Raw genomic sequence first — 24881 nt, 5'->3', positions numbered from 1 at the left:
CATGACTGCCAAGTACCCTTATTTGTAGTAAAATCTCCCATTAGTAGTACCCAATCTCCCATCAAAATTGCCAGTACATTCTACATTCACTCAGCTTTTCAAGGAACATTTGATTGTCTGTGAAGGTCATATTCACTGCAGTACGTAGTGTTGCCTACATTTCCTGGGTAGCTTTTCTTTCTCCATTCTCTTAGCTAGACTGGAAACAAAATCCTTCTGTTTAGCTAACCTTCTTTCTAGCACTCCTCATCACCCATTCTTTTCTGCTGTGATGTTGTCTTTGTTCTAGAGATACTGTTTCAATCATTGCTTCCATGCATTCTGTATATGTCACAGCCACTATGACCTGGGTCTGTGGCAGCTAACTGGTGTTTACTTACCTTAGGTTTTGTGTGGGGACCATCTACACAAGGTTTGAGAATTATACTATCTCCTCTCCTTGAACAGTAAAGCATTCCCTTCCTCTTATCATTTTCCACTTTTTCTGTCATTTTTCACTTTAAAGAATTAGCACATGTCAAGAACTACGATATCAACTATTTTCTGTTTCTCAAGCTCTTATTTTCTGAATTTGAGATGGTAATAAGTCAATCACATTTTTGCCTTATCCTTGTTGGCTACCTCAGAAAAAAAAGAAGTGAGTAGTTGTGAAAAAAATTGTCCTCAGTTGACCCATTCGGGTACACCATAGAATAAAATCAGAAGTGACAGTCAAATTTGCTAGAAAATCTGCTATTTCTGTTTTGAAGTAGGTTTTGAACCTTCTGTTGAAGGATTTTATGCTCTCATTAGTTGTTTGTCATGATGCTGATAAGGTTGTGTCTTCAGAAATAACTGTTAGAAAAAGGTTGTATAAAAGAAATTTCTTCATGTTGACTAATCAACATTTCTCACACATTCCTGTTTCCATGGTAGATTTATGCCTTCTAGTTTGCTAAGTATTAGTAATTGAAGAGTACATGACAGATGATTGAAATTATTTAGATATAAGGAAATACTAGTGATACTCTACATTTTAAAAGCTTGAGAAATAAAACATTTTTTTCTCTTTTTCAGATCTAAAACAGAGCATGAACTAATGGCTTCTGAATTGAAGTTCGGACAAAATCAGGTAAGTAATATCAGTTCAGCTCTTCAGCCCAGAAGTACTTCTTTGAGCAAGCAGAACAGATCCAAGTCAAAACATCATTCTCCTTTAAGGTCAAAACATCCTTCACCTGTAAGGGATAGTGAATGTAAAAGTCCTGTAAGAGCACCTGAGAGAGAGGAAGATGTTCAAGATGCTCAGTCAAGGCGAAGTTCTCGTGCAGATAGTACAGAAATATCATATCCCTTTGATGTTGACTATGATCATACTCCCCAGACACCTGGAAGTTTTATACGAGTGCCTGATCGATCCCCAAGTCCAGTTTCCTCAACACCTATAGTATCTAAACCCTCACAAACTAGCTCTTCCAGTGTATTTCAGTTAGATAAAAGGACGCAGCTCTCATCACTGCAGAAGAGAGGGCCTGATGTGAAACACTCAGCGTGGTATGAATATTATGATTGTCCCCCAACTCCAGGAAGTCCACACAAGGAATCTTGGCCTACACAAGAAGCAGTTTTAAGCCCAGATACAAGAAAGAATGAAACAAAGAATTCCACATCCAAACAGGATATAACCAAACCTTCTCCATCATCTAGTGACACAAGTCAGGCACCTGAAGGAAATTTTGGCTCTAAGAAGAAATCTTTAAAAAAGATTGAAAGATTGTTTGGCCCCTTCTCACCTCAGTCCCCTCCAGAATCATTATTAGAAGTAGTGAAACCTCCAGCTTTGGAACCTGCAGATGATAGCTCTGACTTTGATTATGAAAATGATACCCCAGATCGTCCTCAGACTCCTGGCCGGGAAGTTGGGGGAGATCAACAGTTTCACACTCCTCCCAAAGATGTGCTGCAGATAGAGAGTAAAAAGCATACACCTGATCATTTCTTTTCAGGTTACATGAACAGCCCTCCTGAGAGGCCTGTAACCCCAGGTGGTAGTCAGGAAGTACAAGATATTCTATCCAGTGAGCCAAGCAAAGAATCCCGTAGAATTAGTTACCAGCATTTTGAATCTGTATTTGATCTTGATTTTATGCCTCATACACCACTAGAACGACCCAGAACACCTGGGGGTGGGTCCTCAACATCTACTCCCCATACTTCAGACAAAGAGTCACCGTCAGGATCGTGCAGATTTCCACAGGCTGCAGACTTTTCAAGTGGTTCTTTGTTAACAGTGTCTCATTACACTTCTCAGCCACCAGAGTTACACTCAAGTAGATTGGAGCAAGCATCAATACAATCTGTGTCTCCTGTAGGGGATCAGCATTCTCCTTTGGAGATATCAAGGAACAAAGTGTTTTCTTCAAAGGTGCTCCTTGAGGAACAGTCTAATCTTGACAATAAGAATATTAATCCTTTTATTTCTCAGCATGATATGGAGAGAGAGAGAAGTGGTTTGAGTGAAAGAGACACTTTAAGCAGTCATAAGAAAAAGATGCCATCTAGTGACACAAACCAAAGGGAAAATGAAAAGTCCAGAAATGCAAATAAGCCAAAGGAAAGTTTTAAATCCGTCAATGTATCCCAGTTTAATGCATATGGCGGAAGTGTAAGCCAGCGTAATCAGTTGAAAGATAATACTTCAAAGCATGCAGAATATAGAAGTGATATGAGGGATACAATGGAAAGTGATGCTCAAGTCAGGTCTCAGTTTAGAACGAAGAACCGGGAGAGAAAAACACTATCTCACAGGAGATTAGAGCAGCCAGTACAGAGAGATGAATCTTTTAGAAAAAGTATTCCACAAAAATTAGAACATGTCTCTGATACACTGAACAATCAACCACCAACTACAGTTGCTAATGATACTGGTTATGACATACAAGCATCACATAGTACAAGAGCAAGTTCCAGAGTTCAGCATAATTCAAGACCTGCCATACCAACCCACCGTTCTGAACGAGGTAATAGAAATCCCTTTAGAGATGAAGTTAGAAAGTCAGCTATAGTGCCAGTATCTCCACAGTCATCGTCATGTAATTCTGATAATGTGCGAACAGCAGGCAGATCACAGTTTCGTACAATGAGACTGGAGGAAGGCCATTCTTTAGTAGGAAACAGGCCATTATCACATCCTTCTAGAATGAATAACCAAAGTATAAAGACTGATAGTGTTCGGTCCTCATCTCAACCCAGTAGCCACCATCATTCACCAAACAGGAAGAAACTTGCAGAAAGTCGCTCCCAGTCTCTACCAAGAAACCGATCTCAGTTATATTCAGCCTCTAGGGCTAATCAAGGAAGTCAGCAACAGCTTGATAGAAAGATTAATCCATCATTAGCAGGAAACAAGCCATATTCTTCACCAAGAAATCGGCCACAGCCTTCACCAAGAAACATAGCACAGTCATCGCCAGGAAACAGACTTCAGGCCTCACCAGGTTACCAGCCACATTGTTTGCCAGAAAGTCATCTTCCATCTCAAGAAAACCAGCCTCAGACTTCACCAGGAAATAAGTTTCAGTCTGGTCAAGAGGAGAGAGCACAATTACTGCATGGTACTGGAACACATTCTCATCACTCAAGTCAATACTCCCATGGTGGAAGGGGTGTGCCATCCTCTGTGAAATCATCTTCTAATAGTGGCGTCCCTCATCCAGCAGAAAGAAGATCTCATAAGCCTGAGAATCGCTTTTTGTCTCCACCAAGAAACAGATCTCATTTTCAGCAGTTTAACCAAACTCATTCACAGTCAGAAAATCGATATACGCTTGGAAATCAGTCTAAATCATCTGGGTGCCGAAGATCTTTTCAACAAGAGAGATTTACTGGGCCTTATAGGGACAGACTAACTTTACAACAGAAGTCTTCACAAGAACAGAAAACTATGAAGTCCATACCTAGTTTAGAATCTAGCTTCTGTAAAGGTAAAGTTAGCAGCTTGAATGAAACTACTGGTATCAGAGGTCATAAAGAACAGTCAAATTACAGGAAATCTTTTCAACATTCAAAGAGTGTAAAGGGGAAATTGGAGTCAAAGAAGTCACCAGATAATGATAGATTAACACAGAGGTATGAAGATGACATAGATCTTCCTGTGATGGATACATCATTACCTCTTATGAGTCCTATGCCTTGCACCCCAGCAGCCCACAGAGATGATCTATGCCATGTTTCAGACAGCAATGCCTGTTCCCTCCCCACAATAGATAAAATTCAGCCTCCAATGAGTCCCATGGCTCCGACTCCTTATCATCAGTCACAAGAGGAAATGAGTTTGCACTTACAACCTCTCAGTCCAGTAGAACCGTCTGTGAGTCTTTCAGGATCTATAACTCCATCCAGTTCCTCTTTTGTATTGCCCTCTGCTCCTGGGCCGATGATGAGTCCTATCCCTCCCACTCCGGTACGAGTAACATCTCCATGTCATGTTAGTCTCATGCCAGTGCTTCCTTCCTCATTGGGACCCATGATCAGTCCACTTGCCAATACTCCAACACACAGTGTAGGAGAGAACTTTTCAATGACTGGAACTTTGCTTAGTCCTATGCCTGCTACTCCTCTTGGAATGACGGACGGTGAAGATCATCCACTATCAGCATCCCAAGTAAGTCAGTCAGGCAGTCTTCGGGAGGCTGCTGAGCATTTTTCTGTTCGCCCCATAATGAGTCCAATGCCACAAACGCCAGCCCACTTGTCTCAGATGCCACCAGCACAGCTTCCCACAACTTCAGGAAGTATTACAAGACCAACTGCTCAGGAGCCAGCCAAAAGTCCAATCCCTCCAGTGCCTGAATATTCTGAGGTCAATGATTTTCCTCATCATCCAATGTTGAGTCCAATGCCTGTGTACCCATCAGTAGAGCCTCTTGTTAGTCCAATGCCACAGACACCCAGCCACTTTGGAGCAGAAAATAGTGAACATAATGCACTCAGTCCTCTTCCAACTTTACCTTCAGCTCCTGGCCCACTAATAAGCCCGTTACCCCAAACTCCATCATACTTGTCTCAGTCTTATGTGCATCAGTCTCCTCTTTACATGCCTTTCACACCAAATGTTCACACCCCACAAACACCAACACACACTCCTCAAACACCTCATCATATTCCCCAAACAGTACAGAGTTCTCAGACTCCAGTACACAGCTCTCACACTGTGATAAATGTAAGTCAGCCACACACCCCTCTAACGCCTTTAGCTTCATTGACACCACTTCCAACTCCTTTAACACCAATACAGACTCCTTTACAGAATCCATTCACACCATTACAACCTCCTTTAACACCTCTACAAACTTCATCAACACCTCAGCAAGATCCATTAACACCCCATCAACCTCAAGCTTCATTGCAGTTTAGTGAGACACCTCATACTCCTAGAAGTTCTGATTCATTAATGAGTCCACTCAATGATATAGGTTATGATGGAGGAGAGTACAGCCCAATGCCTGTTCTGCCTTCAGTGCCAGGGCCAGTAATGAGCCCAATGCCACAAACTCCTGTGCATATATCTCAGACTCCTTGCCCAGTTGTACCTCCACACACTGTATCTAGTAGTTCCGAGACAGTGGATTCTGTATTTACCTCCAGTGTAGTTAGCACAACAGCCTCAATAAATACTAAAACATCTACGGTTACATCTCAGTCATATGATGAGAATACATCCATCTTCAGTTTAACATCACCTGTTGATTCGGGCGCATCTGTTTCTGTCTCAGATAGTGTTGAGTATCCAAGTGCCTCCATGATAAGCATTTCCAGTGTTCCTGTATGCAGTGCTTCCAGTATTGGCACTACAGCTTCATCCCATTCCATATTCTCTCCTAGGGACCATGATTCAGATATCAAGCCATTTGCTTCACTTACTTCAACTCTCCTTCCTAATAAATTTCCTCAGGCACCAGCTGAAAAGAGTATCTTAAGTCCTCCGCAACATCCACTTGTATCTACGGAAGTTGGATCTCATTCTAGTCCAGTTTTGCATTCCCAGATTTCTACAGACAAAAGTTCTCACCCTAGCCCAGTGCCACATTCCCAGGTGTCTGCAGGTGCTAGCTCTTATCTTAGCCCAGTACATCAGTCTCAGATTTCTGAAAGTGCAGGGTCACATCATAGCCCTGGGCATCATTCCCAGATGCCTGCAGTTGCTGGTTCTCATCATAGCCCAATGCATCGTTCCCGGGTGTCTGCAAGCGCTGGTTCTCTTCGTAGTCCGGTGTCTCAATCCTGTTTGCCAGCAAACACTAGTTCCCATCCTAGTCCAATGGCCCATTCTGAAATTTCTGTTGGTAGTGTTTCTCATCAAAGCCCAATGCTTCATACTCACTTATCTGTAGGCTCAAGTTGTCATCCCAGTCCGGTGCTTCATTCAAAGGTATCTGGAGGTACTATTTCTCATCCCAGTCCAATGCCTCATTCCCAGATATCTGCAGGTGCTGGTTCTGATTCCAGTCCAGTGCCTAATACACAGATATCTTTAGGAACTAGCTCACATCTCAGCCCAGTACCTCATCCTCAGATGTCTGCAGGTTCTAGTTCTCATTCCAGCCCAGTTCCTCATCCTCAGCTTTCTGATAGTACTGGATCTCATCCCAGCCCAGTGCCTTCTGCCCAGATATCTATAGGCATTGGTTCTCAACCTAGCCCAGTTTCCCTTACTCAAGTGTCTACTGGGGCTTGTTCTCATCTAAGCTCCTTGTCTCAGTCCCAGACGACTACAGGTGCTGGTACCCATCCCAGCCCAGTGCCTCAGTCACAGATGTGTGGAGGTGATAGTGCTCATCATAGTCCAGTGTCTCAAACATCTGCATGTGCTGGTACTCATCCCAGCCCAGTGCTTCATTCCCTAATGGCTGTCAGTGCTGGATCTGATCACAGTCCATTGCCTCATTCTCAGATGTCTGTAGGTGTTGCTTCTCATTCCAGGCCAGTGCCTCAGTCCCAGATGTCTGCTGGTGTTGGTTCTGATCCTGTCTCAGTGTCTCATTCACAGGTGTCTGTAGATGTTGATTCTCTTCACAGTCCAGTGCCTCAGTCACACATGTCTGTAGATATTGTTTCCCATCCAAGTCCAGTTCTGCATTCACAAAGGCCAGCTGGTGTTGCTTCTAATCCTAATTCCATTCTGCATTCACAAAATTCAGCATCAGCCTCTTCCCTTCCTAGCCCAGTGTCTCATTCTCAGATTTCAAGTGGTATTGGTTCCCATTTAAGTCCAATGCCTCATTCACAGATATCTGTAGGTACTTCTCACTCAAGTCCACGCTCACATTCTCAGATAGTTTTAGGTGTGGATTCTCAGAGCATCCCAATAGATCAAGTGCCTGTGATGACACATTCAACCGTCACAACACCAGCAGTAACTATGACAGTGTCTATCAGTTTGCCATCATCACAGATAAATACCATTAGTGTTTTAAGTGGTAGTAATGAACAAATGAGACACTTGGATAGTTTTCATAAGACTGTACCTGCATCAACTGTTGTTACTGCTCCGGTGGATATTGTGCCAAAGTCCAGTTCATCGTTGTGGGCAGACCTGGCTCCTGTTTCTCAATCCATTGATGTCAACACCATTGTTAATTCTGGTTTATCTTCTAGTGATGCTTGTTCTTTAAGTACCTCTAGTGAAATTCCTTGTATGAGTAGTGTCTCTCCAAATATTGGTATAACATTCTGTACAGTTGCACAAACAACACAAATAACATCCCTAACTACACAGATACCAAATACTACTACCTCGGTAACTAAATCTGAAAGTATTTTGAAAGCAACCTTGTTGTCTAGACCTAATCGTAGAGAACCATCTACCAAGTCAGCGCCATCTTGTGTGAAATTACCTGATTCTGTTTATTCTGCTAACATCTCCCAGCCTCAGTCTCATCAAAATCAAGCTTCATCCTCAAATTTGCTTCAGGTCCAGTCTGCTTCATTGAATAGTAATCAGGATGCAATCCAGGACATCAATCCTCAAGCTGAGGCTGCACCTGTATTGTTCTCAGGTGTTTTCCCACAGTTGCCATCAGGTTCTATTCTAAATGGTGTGCAGGGCAGTCTTACTGTCCCTCAGGCTTCATTTCCTATGGACGGTAGTCAAGACGTCACTGGTTTGCCCCAAGTAATCCTGATGCCTGGTCCAGTTCAAATCAGTATTCCACAAGTAGTTCCTACAACTTTATCAGGTCAGCCACTCTCTTTACCTCTTGTGATAGGAGCCGTAGTCTCTCAGGTAGATACTCAGTCAAGTCAGAGCATGAGTGCAGTGTCAGCCACAGATCTTGGTGAAATAAACTCATGTACCAACACTAAATTACTTCCTGATGCTACTCCTGCAGTACAAGAAATCACTACTACTTTCACACATGGTTCAGTGGGTCCCATAGAACCTAGTGTTGGTGAAACAAATATTCAGGGTCTTCAGTATACTGTACCCATCACTTCCACAGAAAACAATATTGAGAGTACAACTGAGGTACAGTCTGCTTCCACATGTGACCTATACCAAGCAGCATCTGGAATCTCAATGGACAGTGTTAATTATACAGGGAGTGGAAGTAGGGAAGCTGAAGGAACTTTAGATATGGTTCAGCAGGCTTTTCAGTCATCTCTGCTAGATACAGATGAAGACCCTGTGAAGGTGGACAAGCCAACAAATAAAATGTTAGCAGAGATCGTAGATGAATTTAGTAATCAGGACTTCTGCATACCTCTTGGTAAACAAACAGAGACCATATGTTCCCAGGATACATCAGTCAGTACAGAAGACGGTAGTAATCTTAGTCATGAGCAGAATAGCTTAGCAGTCGCAGCCAGCTCTAAACCTTGTGATGAACAGTCTTTGCATCCTCCACTGGTGGAAGTTGTGAACTATAACATTGCAAGCACAAATCCAACTGTACAAAATCATGAAACAACTGTTGATGAACAGGAAGAGAGCACAAGTATGAACCAGCCTTCACAGTTACCACCAGTGCTTATGGCCATTGAAAAAATGCTTGAACAGCAAATGCAAGAAGATGCAGAAAATGAACAAGACAGTGAGAAGAAAGGTATTGAGGAGAAAAGCAAAGATGTTGAGGGGAATGATGACTATAGTTCTCAGGCAAAGGAAGTGGAAAAAAGAGCTGAGAATAGAAATTCTGAGAGAATTACAGAGTCAGTAACAGATAATGTCAAATGTTTGTCACATGTTGGAGACTCTGAGCATGAAGTAATAACTTCATACTCATCACCTGTTTTGCAGGGTTTATTGAGTGGAACAAGTGAACTGGATCACATCTCAAGATCATGGGAAAGTCCAGGTTTCTCGGCAACTAATCAGTTCCTCACTGGCAATTCTGTCACAAAGGAAACTTCTGTGGCATCATCAAGTATGTCGGTTCCTTCAGCAGAAGTTACGTTACAGTCAGTTTCAGTTTCTACTAGTGTACCTGAAATCTTGAACTTGGAAAAAGAATCTTCATTAAAAGGGGTGATTTATTCATCTGTGGGAGCTTCAGCTACCCATGCATCTACAGTGAATATTATAACATCCATACCATCATTGGGAACGACATTATGTACTTCAGCTGCAAATATTATTCCAGCATCTTCCATAGAACCCCTTTCTCCAGTTTCTGGAGCTAATGTCAGTTCACGTGTGTTTCCAGTGGATGCTGTTGCAAATGTATCTTCAGGTGAAACTTCGCCTTGTACTTCATCACCAGCAGTTGTAACCTCATTGACTGCTAATTGTTCATTAGCTGAATGTGCTGCTGTGACGTCTGTGTCTGCATCAGGTGCCACATTACCAGTAATTTCCACAGGTGTCACTGCCTATACATTGCCTGTAGAAACAGTGACACAAGAAGTGTCTACAGATACTGCACAAATAGACTTGCCGGAAATCTCTGGGGCACCAGTTTCTCCTGTAAGGGGGACACCTGTATCATCTGCTCTTGGTGAGACACCATCAGCACTTGTGAATTCTTTATCTCTGATAACAAATACAAGTCGTGTCATACCTGTGTCCTATGAAAGATCTTGCACACCAGTGACATCTAGTACTCCTGTGTCGTATGCAAAATCTTTTTCACCAGTATTTACGAGTTCTGCTACACCTGTATCATCTGTATCTTGTGTGACAGTAACATCTCTTACGAGCTGTGTGACGATGACATCCCTTACAAGCTGTATGACTGCTTCATCTCACATAAGGCCTTCCTCTTCTAAAACCACAGCAAATTTTTTGTCACCAGTGTCTTCTGGAGAGACTTTGATACCTTTGTCATCCCAGGTATCTGTGACATCACTGTCACCAAAGAATGCCTCTATAGATACAGTTTCACAAGGAAAGCATTTATTAGAGAGGCCACAAACTCTGGCTTCACTTATTTCGTCACAGCAGTGCGTGATTGTTAGCTCACCATTGCTGCCAAGGAATGCAGTATCTCCAGCTGTGTCAGTGATTGCTCCCTCTGTTATGGTGTCTTCATCATCAAGTTCCTTAAAAGCTACAACATCAGTTACATATGGAGGTGTTCCTCATGCTTCATCAAAAATCACACCACCTAATGTGTTTTCACCTAAAGAAGGGCAATCAGTGTCTTCTAAATCTGTAGATTATGCACTTCCAGCTTTTAGTGTTTCATCACTGTCAAATTTACCTGTAGTTCCATCTGCTACTGTTGCCCAGACATCACTTGAAGGTTTCTTAAGGCCACCCATATCTGTTTCTACTTGTAAATCTATTCCTATATCTGTTGATGCTCATGCAGACTCTGCTTTCCAAGAACATGGGTCAAAGCTTATGGATCTGAATCATCAAGCAAAGGTAATGGTTGAAAAGGGGCATCACCAGTTGCCTCCAAGTGAAGTACCTCAAATGTCACACTGCAACCTTGCATACTCATCTGTGGCACAAGAGTCAGAGAAAAATATACAGAGAGTAACCACAATGAGTACACCAGTAGAGCGTTGCTCACAGCAGCAGACTTCGCATAAGAGATCACATTTCAAAAAGCAATTACTTTCATCCACAATGGGTGCTGCACATTTTTCTGATGATTGTGATCTAGAGAGGAACTCCAAAGCATCCAGTAATATCCCAAAATCTGACCAGGGGGACATGGAGAGGGAATCTCTTGGAAGTAGTAGTCCAGGTTTTTCGTCAGATCCACAACCTAATAGGTTTGAAGCTTATCCATCTGCATCTAGCTCTAGCAACCCCTCATCTGTGTTGATACCTCGCCCTGGAGCTTTTGAACATTCTGGTTTGTCAGCAATGAGAATGGGAGTATCAGTTCCCCCTACCATTCTTGTTACACAGGCTAGACAAGTTACATCTGGTTCACAATCTGATGCAGTTGGTCCTAGCCCAGTATCAGACCATGACACTCGATCTGTTGATTCCCTTGGATCAATTGGAGTCGAATTACAGCATCCACTGTCTAATAGATTATCATCTGGCAGTGATTTAGAGGCTCGACCACCTCCAACTCCAGTTGGCCACATTAGAAGGATTAGGGAGTCTCCATCACTGTCAAGCAGTTCAAAGAGCAGAGCAGATTGGTCGGGAGAAAGTTCTCCAGTCAACAATTTTAGGATGCCAACATCTTCATATTTAGACCCACAGACACAGCAGACGTCTCCTTTATCATTAGTAATTCAGAAAGGTACCAGCAGTCTGTCTGCTGTTCTTCAAGACAGTCTCATAAAGAAGTCTAGTGTTCCTGTGCATTCTGATGGGGAGCCTGTTCATGACTCTTCATCACAACATATGTCTCATCCTTATACATTTCCTCTTCCTATACCAGTTCAGGAAGTATCAGTACGAGATGAACGCATCTGGCCTTTACGCAAGAGATCTTTTACAATAACATCAGAAGATTCTGTAGATTCAGAGGTGCAGTATCAAGGAACATCCACTCCTCCATCACAAGTTGTTCCATGTTTGAGAATAACCCCAAGTCCTGTAGTGACCAAAACTAGTACTGCAAGCCCTCCTCCTGGGGATAGGGGAATGCCATCAATGGCACCTCCAAGTGTGCCAGGTGTCACTTCCTTGCCTCCACGTATCATGAGCTACCAGCTTTATCCCACGCTGAAGCACAGGCCAGACATGGGAGGTAGAGTTAGTGAGCATCAGTTATACAAGGACCATTCCTTCATACAAGCATCTGTGTTACCACCAACAAAGTCAGGACCTCCACCTCTTTTAGCCAATACAGAAGTTAGTCATCAGCATTCTGGTTCTTGTGTAACACAGTCATCTGCTAGGTCTCATTTAGCTTTAAAAGAAGATTCCACAGTACAAAACATTAGCAAGGATGATGAAAGCCATCATTATTGGAGACACTTCACTCCAGAACTTAGAGAAATGCGCCGCCAAATGAGGTTGCTAGCTCATTTAGGTAGGCCTGTACCATCAGAGATGACAAGGTGGTCAGGAATGCCCAGTCAGATAGTTAATCATCTTAGAGCTCCTCAAAGTCTCAATCCTCTTTATCATCCGCACATGAATCAGTATCTACTTAGAGCACGCTTTCCGCGAGCTCCTGTGAGGGAACATGTGGAAATACATCCACCAGATTATGCACCTTCACAGTTCTATCAGCAACCTCATGGTGTATCAGAAGGACATAGACAGCAGAATTCTGACATTGTTGTTAAGAAAGATTTGGAGAAAGAGCAGAAGCAATGTCAGGAAAATTCACCTGATGATAGTCCTATCAACGTTGTAGATGATGCACCAGATCCTGTATTCCCACAGCCAGAGATTAACATTCCTCCTCTTTCTGAGTCTGTGCCATCAGGGCCTAGCAGTATTCCCTCAGTATCAGAAAATTCAAGTTTAGAAGGGTTAGGTAAATCATTACAGCATCACGTTTCTTCACAAAAACTTTTAACTGATGGGAAATCTAAAGCATCAGCTCCCAACATGTCCACTTTTCATGAAGATAGTCCACAGGTAATTGATGCACCAGCTCAGAGTCCATTATGTGCAATTGCCCAACCTGCATCAGAGTCACCTGTTGCCAATATTTCTGGTTTGACAAGGGTTGTTGATGCCAGCATCATTACTACAAGCAGTAGCAGTAGTCTTTCTTTGGAGAACAGCACAAATATCATCAATAATAAAACAGTCATTTGTACTTCAGCAGAAACTTCAGTTACAAATAGTATTAATAGTATGGTAGATACTGTAAGTAATATTGGAACCAGTGGCTGTAGTATTTTAGAATCAGGCTGTCAGGAAGATGAATTAGACTTTTCATCAGGACATGCTCAGAACTTAGTTGAAGAACAGAGTGATGGAGCTCGTCCTGAACAAGCTGGGAAGCTTGGCAAATTTCTTATGAGGGTTAATCGTGGTTCAGTTGACCACCAGCGTGCTGATGTAAGTACACCTCTTAGTGTGATAGGAGTGGATGATTCTTCCAGTGTTATGGAAGATGCCCCAGCTTCTGCAAGAGAGGAGTCAGAATTAGCTGTAAAACAGCATTCACATGGGCTCAAGGAACCAAACTTTGATGTAAGCCTTTCTGAAACTCAACTTAGTGATCTACGCAACATTCACCAGGGTCAAGATGGAGAACGTCAGTTTAGTCGAGGATTTAAGAAAACCTTTACATCAAAATTTGAAGATGATAATGCCACTAGTGAAGTTGATATTGTGTCATTAAAAGAAGAGTATATTTTAAAAGATTCTCATAATAGGAAAGGTAGGAATTCACCAGCAGACAAAAGTATTCCCTCTGACCGTTTAGGTGAAACTTTGTCAATTCTTAAAGTCATGGCTGGCAGCTCAAAAGATCAAAGCCTCCTAGATGTACTTGAAGATAGAGCTCATAAAGATGCTCATGACAAAGCTTGTAAGAAAGCTGAGTCCAATGTAGAGAAACAGTTATTGGAACAACTCAGTGCTTGTGATGTAACTGTATCATCTTTACCATTTCATTCTTCCAAAGGTAATTTCATGCCAGTGGAAGATGATAGTGATGTTGATTCAGAACAGAATGTCCATGGCTCAAGGATCATAGGACGAAGAAGCAGTTCATCCAGCCAAGCTACTGATGCATCTCAGTTTTCTGGCAATTCCCCACCCCCATTTTCTCCCCCTCGATCCTCGGACATAGACTCCTCAGAGGATGAGGAAATCCAACCACCTGCCACTGAAATTGACTCACTGGTAAAATCTCCCATTGTTTCCTGTGCCAAAGATTCAAAAGACAGTTTTGGACCTGAAAAGGAGAGCATTATTTCAGACAATCTAAGATGTGAAAATGAGAAAATTCTAGAGCAGGAATTGGCTTCTGACGGACATGTTTTCCCAAAGTCTCCACCTCAGAGAGATGAAGGCATGGAAGTTTCTCCGGAAGAAAATCCAGGCTCTACCATTCGACAAGATCCTGTCTCTCTGGAGGAATTAAATGCACAGAAACCTGTATCATCATCACATGAGCCAGTGCAAGAACCACTTTTATTTCCACAATCGGATGAAGTTTCTGATCAGTGTGTAGCATCTCAAAGCAATTTGTCACCAAGGACAGACCCTACAGATCAGCATGTTAACTCTCCTCTGGAGGCTTGTAGTGAAGGTAAAAGTATGAAGTCCAGTCTAGAGGTTGAGCCACACCAATTTAACCATCTAGAATCTGATGTATATGAAAATTCCTTTGATCGTGGTGACCAAGAAATACCAAAATTGGTCTTGAAAGTACCAACAAAAGGAGCTCGCAAAGCTTTTAATGAGGACTTACTTCCAAAGATATCTAAAGAAAAGCATCAGTCACTTCAGCAACTCACTCCTGATAGCAGTTCTGAAGTTACTTCTACAACACCTGATGACCCAGTTTTGGTCATGTCCCCGAAAAAGACTCGTGGAAGACCAACAAGAAGTTCAAGAAGCTCATCTTCCAGAAAAACACAGCTTAACCGTTCTTCACAAATTACTTCAAATGCTCCAAGGAAAAATTTGAAGGTAGCCAAAGGATTTCAGTCAAAAGAAAGTGCTTCATATGATAAGTCATTTGCATGCAGAACTAAAAAAGCTGATGTTATTCCTGCTAAACCTGAAGTGGAACCCCCAACACAGGTTATCCGAAGAGGGAGTAGACGAACATGTGCTAATGTCTCCTATGCAGAATTCTTTGATTCAGAAACCCTAACTCCATCTGCCAAAGCTTTACCAGTTGTGCCTCCACTGTCCCAAGCAGATCAGTATATTTCACATAAAGCTAAGGCAGTGCAGCAACAACCTGAGGGACAAGCAGATGTTCCACTTCAGTCTTATAACAAGAGACGTAGGGGACGTCCTAGGAAGAATGCAATTAGTTTTGCTTTAAAAACTCAACCTAGTGCACCCAAACTGAAAGAGGTTAAAAAAGTTGGTATTTCTATGTTAGATAGAGAATGTTTATACTCTAATAGTATTCCATCATCTGCTGACTTTCATTATGAAGAATCTTCTGTTGTAAAAAGTGCTACTGCATATAACCAGGAGGTTGAAGGGAAATTTGGTCACCGTGAAGCAAAGACTGCCACACTATTTAATGAGACTCCTAAAAAGCTTCGTGGGCGGCCTCCCAAAAAGTCTTTTAACTCACAGCATAAGTCAGCTTCAGCTGAAAACGTATCCTTATCTGCAAATGTTAAACAGTCAGGTTATGTGCAGGCAGCTCCAGACCCTGAACAGGCTGATAAATTACTCACTTCAGAAGTGGTATCACCACAACATACTGTAAAAATTAACAAAGACTCAGAGCTTAAGATAATTATTAAACGTACGGTAGTAGGAAAGAGAGTTTCAAAGTGTTCCATTGGGGTCCCACCTAATAAGAAAAGGAGACTTCAGGACTCTTCAAATTGTGTAAATGCCATCAAAGAAGGTGGGGACACCAGTAGCACCACTCCTCAAAACCCAGATATTGTAGATGAAAGCATAGATGAATGTAATGTATCTCCTATTTCTAGAGGCTCTCCTGAAGTTGTACCACTACACTGTGACCCTCATGATCCCTTAGGAATTGACCTTGTTGAAGAAACTTGTCGGATGCCATCTGCATTGCATGTAGAACCAAGAAAAAGCATATATGAATTTGAAGATGATGTAAGTGATGAGGATGTACCTGTTGGTCAGAGGTTAAAGAGTCTTCGTAAAACAAGTACCCCTATGTTCAAGAGAGCGAGAAAGATTGTACAGAATGCTATTAGAACACCAGTTCGAGACCCAAACTTCAGTTATCTGAGGACTCCGAATCGCACACCATGCCATACCCCTGGATACTCTACCCCTTCATATACTCCCATATACTCTCCCATGTATACTCCTGTTCACAGAATCAATTATACTGGACCAGGTTCAACACCCCGCCACTTTTCTCAAGGTGATTTCAAGATACGTCTCCGCAAGAAACATCGATCTGAAAGTCATCTTATCCTTAAGATAAAGAAACCACAGTTGAATGAAATTAATTCAGAGGCTCAGCAGCATGATGATTTTGCACACAGTTCAGAAAAAACAAATGATGAGAGTAGGGTAGATGAAGAAAACAACAACAGTAAAGGTGATGATAATTCTAATACCACTGAGCCGATTGCAGTTGCTTCATATTCTCAAGGAAATAGTTTTTCAGCTAATGCTGATGCACAAACTTCTGGACATGGAAAAGATTCACAGTCTTGCTCAGAAATATGTGTACCTACATCAGAATTATCAAATGAATTGGGATCAGAGGAGACATTGCACATCCCAGAAGTAGTTCCTGACACACTTGTCAAAGTTCATTCTGTATCAGTCACTGAAAACTCTTCAGTACCAAGGTTAGAAGAACCTGTAACTAATAATTCTAAAAATTCTTCAAAGACCAGGAAGGAATGTGCAACCACAAGCACTCAAGAAGCTTCATTGCCTAGTGTTGGAAATGCTGTAACCCAAATTGTAGAAAAATCCTCAATGCGTGATTTACAACAGTTTACAGTAACTAGCACAGAAAAATCTTCACAGTCAAGTAAAGATAAGTTATCATCAGTCACAGAGAAAAGTTGTCCAAGTAAGCCTGCAATCCCAACTTTGATCATTAAGAAATCTCTACTCCCTGGATTTTCGTCTACTGTGGAATCAGGTGATAAGCAAAAGTCTCAGCTGAGCACAAGGGTGAAGAGGACAGATGATGGTTTTATAATTCCCTCAGCACCAGCTCATGTTATGTTGAGACTGAAAAGATGTAATTCCCATTGGGAGCAAGATGAAGATGCCCTTGATAGAGAAAAAGCTCATAGTGTTTCCATATCTGACACGGAAAGATTGCAAGAAGATACAGATGCCACAACTGATAATAATGATGAAGTTACCACTGATGGAGGAGTTACAGAATCAGATGCCACAGATGGTGAGAGCACAGGAGTAAATGAAAGAATAGTTGTAACGAAGGTGCAGATGCCACTCAAGATTAAAATAAGGGCCCCAGTACCACCAGGGCCAGCAGAAAATACGTCTAACTTTGATAGTGTGCAGATGGGCAGTAATAAAGCTAAAAACAAGGAGAAAATATCAACTTGGTCCAAAACTGTAGAGGAACAAGAAAATCACAACAAAGGGAAAGGGAATGAATGCCATGAAACCAATACTGTTGCGGAAACTGCTCATTCAGTCTCTTCAGTCATATCTCCTGTATTGTCTCATTCTTCCACAACAGAAATAACTGCACTACAGTCATCTACAGCACAGTCCACATCATCAATGCTAAACACATGTTTACCTGGCACATTACTGAGTACATCATTGGTTGACACCCCTGTTTCAAACATATCCTTACTGGATGTACCATTACCCAGTACCCTACAACCTAGTGCAGCTCTTCCTGATGCATCTCTCCCAGGAGCATCCCTGCATGATACACCACATTCAGTAACTCCTGAATGTAATACACCACATGCTGACACATCACAGTCAGACATCCTTTCATTTGTGACACCACATGCATCTGTGCCGCAGCTTATTTTATCTCAACCTTCTGCATCACATACCTCTGTACCACAGCCGAACTCACCACAGCTGTCATCACAGTCTGTTTTAACTAAGCCTACTTTAACCCCCCAGGCATCCTCTAATTTCGCACAGACTTCTGTTCGCTCCACTAGAGTAGATTCTGTTGAGCTGGAGTTGGCAGCAATTCTTGGATCTCCAAACAAAGGCTCAGAAAGAATTGAAACAATTGATGCCAAGCTAATGAATGATGCAGACTTGGAAGCTCTGCTTTTAGGAGACAAAAATGGTAATAGTGTGAGAAGTGTTACACCAGTTGTACCACATGAGAATGCTGAGGAGAATGATAATTGCCAGACAGGGGTTAAGCAAGCTGTAGAAGGGCAAATCCTTTCTGATGAGCAACAGTCACAAGCTGTATTTGATAATGATTCAGATAATGTAACATCTTTGCTTGATCCCTCTGGATCAAGTGTAAATGACTCAGTGTCATCTCCACAAGAATTTCATGCACACACATTTCTGGTACAAGATATAAAGTTGAAAACTCCTACCAAAGTGATGTTAGAAAAACTTTCACCAGATGTTTTAAGTACTCTTAAAAGAACATCTAGCTCATCTTCAGACACAAACATACAAGCCCCTAAGAAACAGTTGAAACGACCCCAAAGGTCATCTTCATCACAAATGATTAACCATGTGGCTAAAGATTCAGAAGAAGATTGTGAGACATTTTCATCTTCCCAGTCTACAAAGATCGTAGAGAGTGTAAAAAAGAGACTTCTTTCAAGTCCATCTGGTGGTAATGAATCTAAGAAGCCTCGTAGAAGTGAGAGGAATGTAAAGTCAGATGAAGTGGCTGCACCATTGCAGGTCAAGCTTTTGAAAATCTCAAAAGACCAAAGTCACTCAAGTATAGAGTTGGATAGTGAACATAGCTCAGAAAATAGTCCAATGAATGTAATCTCTGAAAGTACTGATGAGGATATGAGCTCACAGAGTGGTGAGTGTGTGACTACAAAAAAGGATGGGAAAGATTTAGATCCCAAAACTAGTTGTAACATTGCTAACTCTGAAAAGAATTCCAGTCAGCCATGCTGTGAAAAGACAAATGAATGTATAATCTCAATGAAGACAGTAGAGGATGTGAGCATGAGAACTAGGGTTGATGAACTAAATGCAGAATTCAGAGGTGAAGGAACATGTTCTAGTGTAACTTTTGAGGAGGGTAGGTCAAGAAGCCCACTGAGTAATTCCAATTCTAGCATTGACAGTAATAATTCATATAATGGCAGCTCCAGCTGTGACATGATGGCATGTCATGAAGAAAATGAAGATGGTAGGATGACAGCAACAACTGCAAATGATAACACTGAGGTAAGCAAAATGAGCCGAAGACAGAGCAGGAGGTTACGTCAGCAACTGTCGCAGAGACGGCCGGTACGTGGAAGGAAACAGAGAGGAGCTTCAGCCCTTAAGAAAATGAGATTTTCGTCTTTAGCTATTATTGATTCACTTAGTGATTCACAAGATGAATGTATTGATTTACTTAATGTTAGTAAAAATAAGAGTAAGATCATGTTTTCAGGCAAAAGGAAAAGAGAAACAAACAAAAGAAAATTGAGCTCTGATGATGATGATAAGCATTGTGATCCGGATTTAAACAAGAAGGTTGTTAAAAATTTGATATTCAACAATGCAACTTTCCAGTCTGGTATTAAAAGGAACCTTAATAGGATATTGTCTAGTGACTCTGAAAATGATGATCTCATAGGTGATTTAAGTAAAGAATGTCCAGAAACAAACAATTCAAAGGATACAGAAATTAACTCAATAGTTAAAGAGGACAGTCTTAAGGATGAAGATTTTACTAAAACGAGAGTAAGGCCAAAGAGAATTACCACAGACAGCAGCAGTAAGTTCAGCAGCACTCCATCATCCCCTGAGATAGGTGATGATAAACTGACATTGGCTCTGAAGAAGACTTCAAAGGGATGTACCTTCAAGAAACAGTCAGGTAACATGAAAAACAGATTTGATGAAGATATTAGTGCATCAAGCAGGCCACAAGAGGGAGAAGAATCAGATATGGAGAGGACTGTTAAAGGTGTAAAACCATCAAAATCTAGAATTAATACAAGAAGCAGGAGAAGTTTAAGGAGTAATTTACCCAGGGATCATCTTTTGGAAGAAGTGGATGAAGTGGACTGTAGTGAGAGTAATACAGAAAAAGAATCTTTTGACAGGAACCAGGTTAGTACACGAGGGAAAAAATTAACACTCCCAGTCTCAGAAACGCAAGAAGAGAATGATGACATTGAAGAAACGCTGAGGAGATTGGATGGTTCTTCACCAGATGCGTCTTCATATAGCCCTCCTCGAATGAGAATTAGGAGTAACAAAAGATATACTTTTGATACCTCAACTGAACAGGATATTTATTGCAGTGCATCAGAATTAGATGATAGACAGTTGAACCAACAGAAGCCAAATACCAGAAGTAGTGAAAACAAAATCTCGACAAGAAGTAGGGACATAGAAAAGTCCACATCAAAAAGACCTTTGAGTGAAAATGGTGGAAAAGTAGGTCATGAAAATTCCCCAGTGATAACTAAAGACATCAAACAAGGGGAAACCTCAAAGAGAAATAGAATAGAACCCTTAGCACCTGAGATTTCTAACACACAGATGCAATTAGATGAACATGTAATGCAGACACAACTAATCACTGGTGACTTGTTGAGTAGCAAAGAGTCATGTCCTGTTGCCAGATCCTGTCCCTCTGTTACACAGGATGACCATCCTAGTCATGAAAAAGTGTTATTCAATACAGTAGAATTTCAGAAGGACTTGACTGAATCTGCTGAAGCATGTAGCAATCCTTGTAATAAAGAACAGGTCAGACAGCGGGAGGAATCACCTGTTGAAGTTCATAGAGAGGTTATTACAGTGAACTTAGGTACCTTGTGTGATTCAAGAAATGATGGTGATGGTAGTGACTGCAGTGCTGTAAATACTGCTACAAACATTGCTGCTCGTAAAACTCTTGCAGTTAATGTTAAAGATACACCTGTTAGAGATGCTCCTACAGCAGATGCACATGTTGGAGATGCATCTCCTGGAGATTGTACTGGTGGTGATGCTTGTGGAAGTGGAGATACTGCTTCGGGTGAACATATCTCTGCTGATGGAGATGCTGCTTCAGATGAACATGCTACAACTGTTGGTAGTGGAAATGATAGTGATGGTAGGGGTATTGGTGATTGTTATAACAGTGCAAGCCAAGTAGAAAGTGTTCTTCACAGGTCAGTGCAGTACAGTGATGGAGCTAGTGACCATGATTCAGAATATCGGGATTCCATGTGGAATATGGCCTTCTTAACTCCAGAGCGCAGGGAAAGAGAAGAAATATCCCCACCTCAACCAGGCTCACCAGGTATGTGTAAATTTTTGATGATACCAGTTTTATGTTTAGTAATCATAGAAGGTAGAAGCTGGTATTTAGAAATGATAAAACTCAACCTTCTTATCCTAATAAGGTTGAGGATATTTGATTAAAGTTGTCATATTTTGTTTGAAAAATAATATGATTTTGTTTCATCTACAGACATAGCCCTATGATCATTAGAGAGAGCAGTTGCTCACATAGGGGGTTAAACACTGTTTTACTCTGAGAGTAGGTGTGGCCACCTCACCCTCTTTGACTATCAAAATAACTACAAGGCCTGGTAATGCATGTTCAGAGTGACCTAACTGCCTTATAGCAATCAGCCTAAGCCCATTGGCATAGTGGTGAGGCACCATCCTTTATCGCTCATTGTTCATACTAACACAGTACCTCTTAATCATTGCATTTATCAGGGTGGCATTTTCACTAGGGCCTCTGGCCTTCAGATGTGTCAGATCTGTATCATTTTCTTTTTGTGTTTAATGATATAAACTATAAGGACTTTGCTCTCTTTGTTAGAGCTCCATAGTGCATGGTTGTGCCACTGCCTATTTATGCTAGCCAGATGAACATTAAGTTCATTGTCTTGGTCCAGCAGGTTGTACTAATTTTGTTAACTTTTTTCCCATGCAATATTGAGTATTTTCTTTGTATGTTTAAGTTTTGGAAGGTTTAGATAGATAGGCTCTCAAGGTATCACCACCATTGCAGCAACCATGGACCTTTGTTGTAACCTTAATCATAACCTTAGATAATATTGTTTAGGCTTTATCTTTTTTCTGATAAAGATGATTGGGAAGGTGATTCTCATACTGAGTGGTTTTTGAGATTTAGTATCTTTAGTATCCCTGAAGTGGGTTAAACAGTCTTGGGACAAGACTACCGTAGAGTGCCATTTGGCTTGTGAGATTTTCTCGCGTTTCTTAGTCATCATCGTATTGAAGGGATCCAGCATGAAATTTGTAGGTTGTAGAGTCTTCACATGGGGAGTTAGACAGATGTATAGGAAGAAGTATGGAGAACATCTCACAGATTAACATTTAATGAAGATACCCAATTCACAATGTTTTGATTTGTGAAGATTCAGGGCCATGCCAGTTAAAGTATTAATGTTTGCCTTTGCACTTGCAGATGGTTCCAATTTGTATGAATATATCTTCAGGCTTTTCTGGGAGATTCTAAAGAATTAGTTGTAATTGAACCAGTTTGTGTGAGGTTTTCCTCTTGAATTTTTTGGATAAGAATAAAGCTTTTCAGAAAATTCCTTGCTTCACATGAGGGTGCTTTATTTTAGTTTTTATTTATGGAACTTGATATGGAAAAATCTAACCCTTTGTGGAATAAAAGAATGAGATCCTTTTTTATGGAAACTTGTAGCTTCCTCATCTCATCTTTAAGGAGAACGTTCAAAGATCTGGGATCTTTTATGACTTATTAGCATTACTGGCAGTTTGGTTGTTCATTATCTTATAAAGTCTATTCTCTGTATCTGTAGGATCAGAAAGTAGTTAGAGAAATTCATGTGATGTAGAGGCATAATGAAGCTTGGTCATTTTGTATGTGTAAAGAATAACTGAAACCAAAAGTTTCTTGCTGAAAATGAGGTTAGATTTAGAAATAATCCTACTGTGATATGGTCATGGGCATGTTTTATGTAGGAACATATATATTTCAAATTTAGACTACAGGATTTCCTTGGTCTCACAGAAAATTACACAGAACATCATTTGTTTGATGATCCAAGAGCCTTGAGTATATATTACTAAGATCAAAATGCTGATTCTCTTTTCACATCCAGGATAGTCTGATGGAGCCCATGATGCAAAAGTAATGACTTCTACCTTGACTTTCTTAAAGAATCACTCATTGGGTGAGATTAGCAAAAGAGATCTGTAGCATTTGACAGAAACCTTTATTTGGCAGTACCTGTGCTTGAGTCTATTCACCCCTGCTTATGAGGTTTTTGGTATGCTGGCATCAGAAGAGAACACTCCAGAATGGCTTTCCTTTGTTATTAAGGGTATGTCCTTCCATTAGTTTTCTTTGGGTTTTTCTTAAAGCCCCACCTTCATGAGGGTATTCTGTCAGATGCTCATGGGACTCTGTGTATAAGTTGAAAATGTATGTTTCTGAGGATGAAAGAACATTTCTGTACTTTGGTAGAGCCTTGTGAGCATTTGTTCATATTTCCTCTCCTTTCCTTCCCTCTTTCCATGTAGAAAAAAGTCTTGATTCTTGAAAGTTACAGGCTTAAGACACATAGCTAGCAGTCAGTGAAAGAATAGTGTTGGATGGTAGTTTGGCTCCACTTCATCTGTTCACCATAATGCCAGTGGCTGGAGTAGGTTGTCCTGTGGTTAGTAAGTCATGTGATTTTTTTTTTTTTTTTTTTTTTTTTTTTTTTAGTGAGGGTATGGATCCTCTTGGTTACACCTCATTGTTTGAGTAAGATGATGTTTAACTTCCCACCAAGCAAATGTTCTCACATGCTCTTAGGGCTCTTCCTGTATGGGTGGAATATAAAAATCTGTAATCACTGGGATGTAGCAGTGTGTGGAGTTGAGAATTTTATGGATTTTAGAAATGTTAACTTACAGACTGTGGATTAATACTATATATGGTATATATAATTTGTTGAATTACTGTTTATTTTATGTATATTGTTCCCCTGTTGATTATCGTTATCATAGTTATTTATATAAATAGGTGTTGAATGTGTTCTTTAATTGGATAACAGAAGTGGATGTGGAGCTGTGTCAGGTGAGAGAGTGATAGGAAGCAGTTTTGATGGAAAGATAAGAGGCTTTGAAAACCTTGCATCACAGGAAATGTGGCAGAGTGTCTAGAGTAGATGGGATTGCAGTTTGTTTTTTTAGAAAAAGGGTGACTGTTTTTTGATTAGTTAGTAGAATCTTCATTGTGTGTATGGATCATGTCAGATGTTTGCTTTGAAGAAAGTGCATGAGAAATTATTAAAGAAACAGAAGGATTTGTATATGGCATTTGTGGATTTAGAGGAAACATATGAACGAGTTAATAGAGATGCTTTGTGGAAGGTATTTTAAATGTATGGTGTTGGAAGAAAGTTATAAGTAGAGAGGATTTTTTTTTTGAAGACTTTAAGGTGTGTGTGCAAGTAGGAAGAGAAGATGGTGAATGGTTTGTGAAGATGGGTCTGTGACAGGGTTATGTCACTGTAACTGTTTAATCTGTTTATGGATAGGGTGGTGAGTGAGGTTAATGTAAAAGTTTTGGAAAGAGAGGCATGCCTGTAGTCTGTTAGGAGTGAGGTGAGTCAGTTGCTAGTTGCAGATGTGGTGCTAGTGGCGTATTTGAAATAGGAAACTGTAGACATTTGTGCCTGAGTTTATGAGAGTGTGTGAACAGAAACAATTGAGAGTAAATGTGAATAGATGCATGGTTATTACAGTT

At 41.0% G+C, this 24881-nt stretch overlaps 1 protein-coding gene across 1 annotated transcript in view; it reads left to right on the top strand.

The window, feature by feature from the left end:
• LOC139748258 (uncharacterized) overlaps window positions 1-24881 on the top strand; it is a 123697-nt gene that overhangs the window by 24838 nt on the left and 73978 nt on the right. Inside the window, exon 13 of the mRNA XM_071661193.1 lies at window positions 1057-21437. Within this exon, the coding sequence (XP_071517294.1) occupies window positions 1057-21437 (20381 nt within the window). The remainder of the gene's footprint in view (window positions 1-1056; window positions 21438-24881) is intronic.

This window comes from Panulirus ornatus, chromosome 73 (genome assembly GCF_036320965.1).
Source record: "Panulirus ornatus isolate Po-2019 chromosome 73, ASM3632096v1, whole genome shotgun sequence".
In the NCBI taxonomy this organism is placed as follows: Eukaryota; Metazoa; Arthropoda; class Malacostraca; order Decapoda; family Palinuridae; genus Panulirus; species Panulirus ornatus.
The sequence above is the reverse complement of the archived record's forward strand: the minus strand, read 5'-3'. Positions and strand labels throughout refer to the sequence as shown.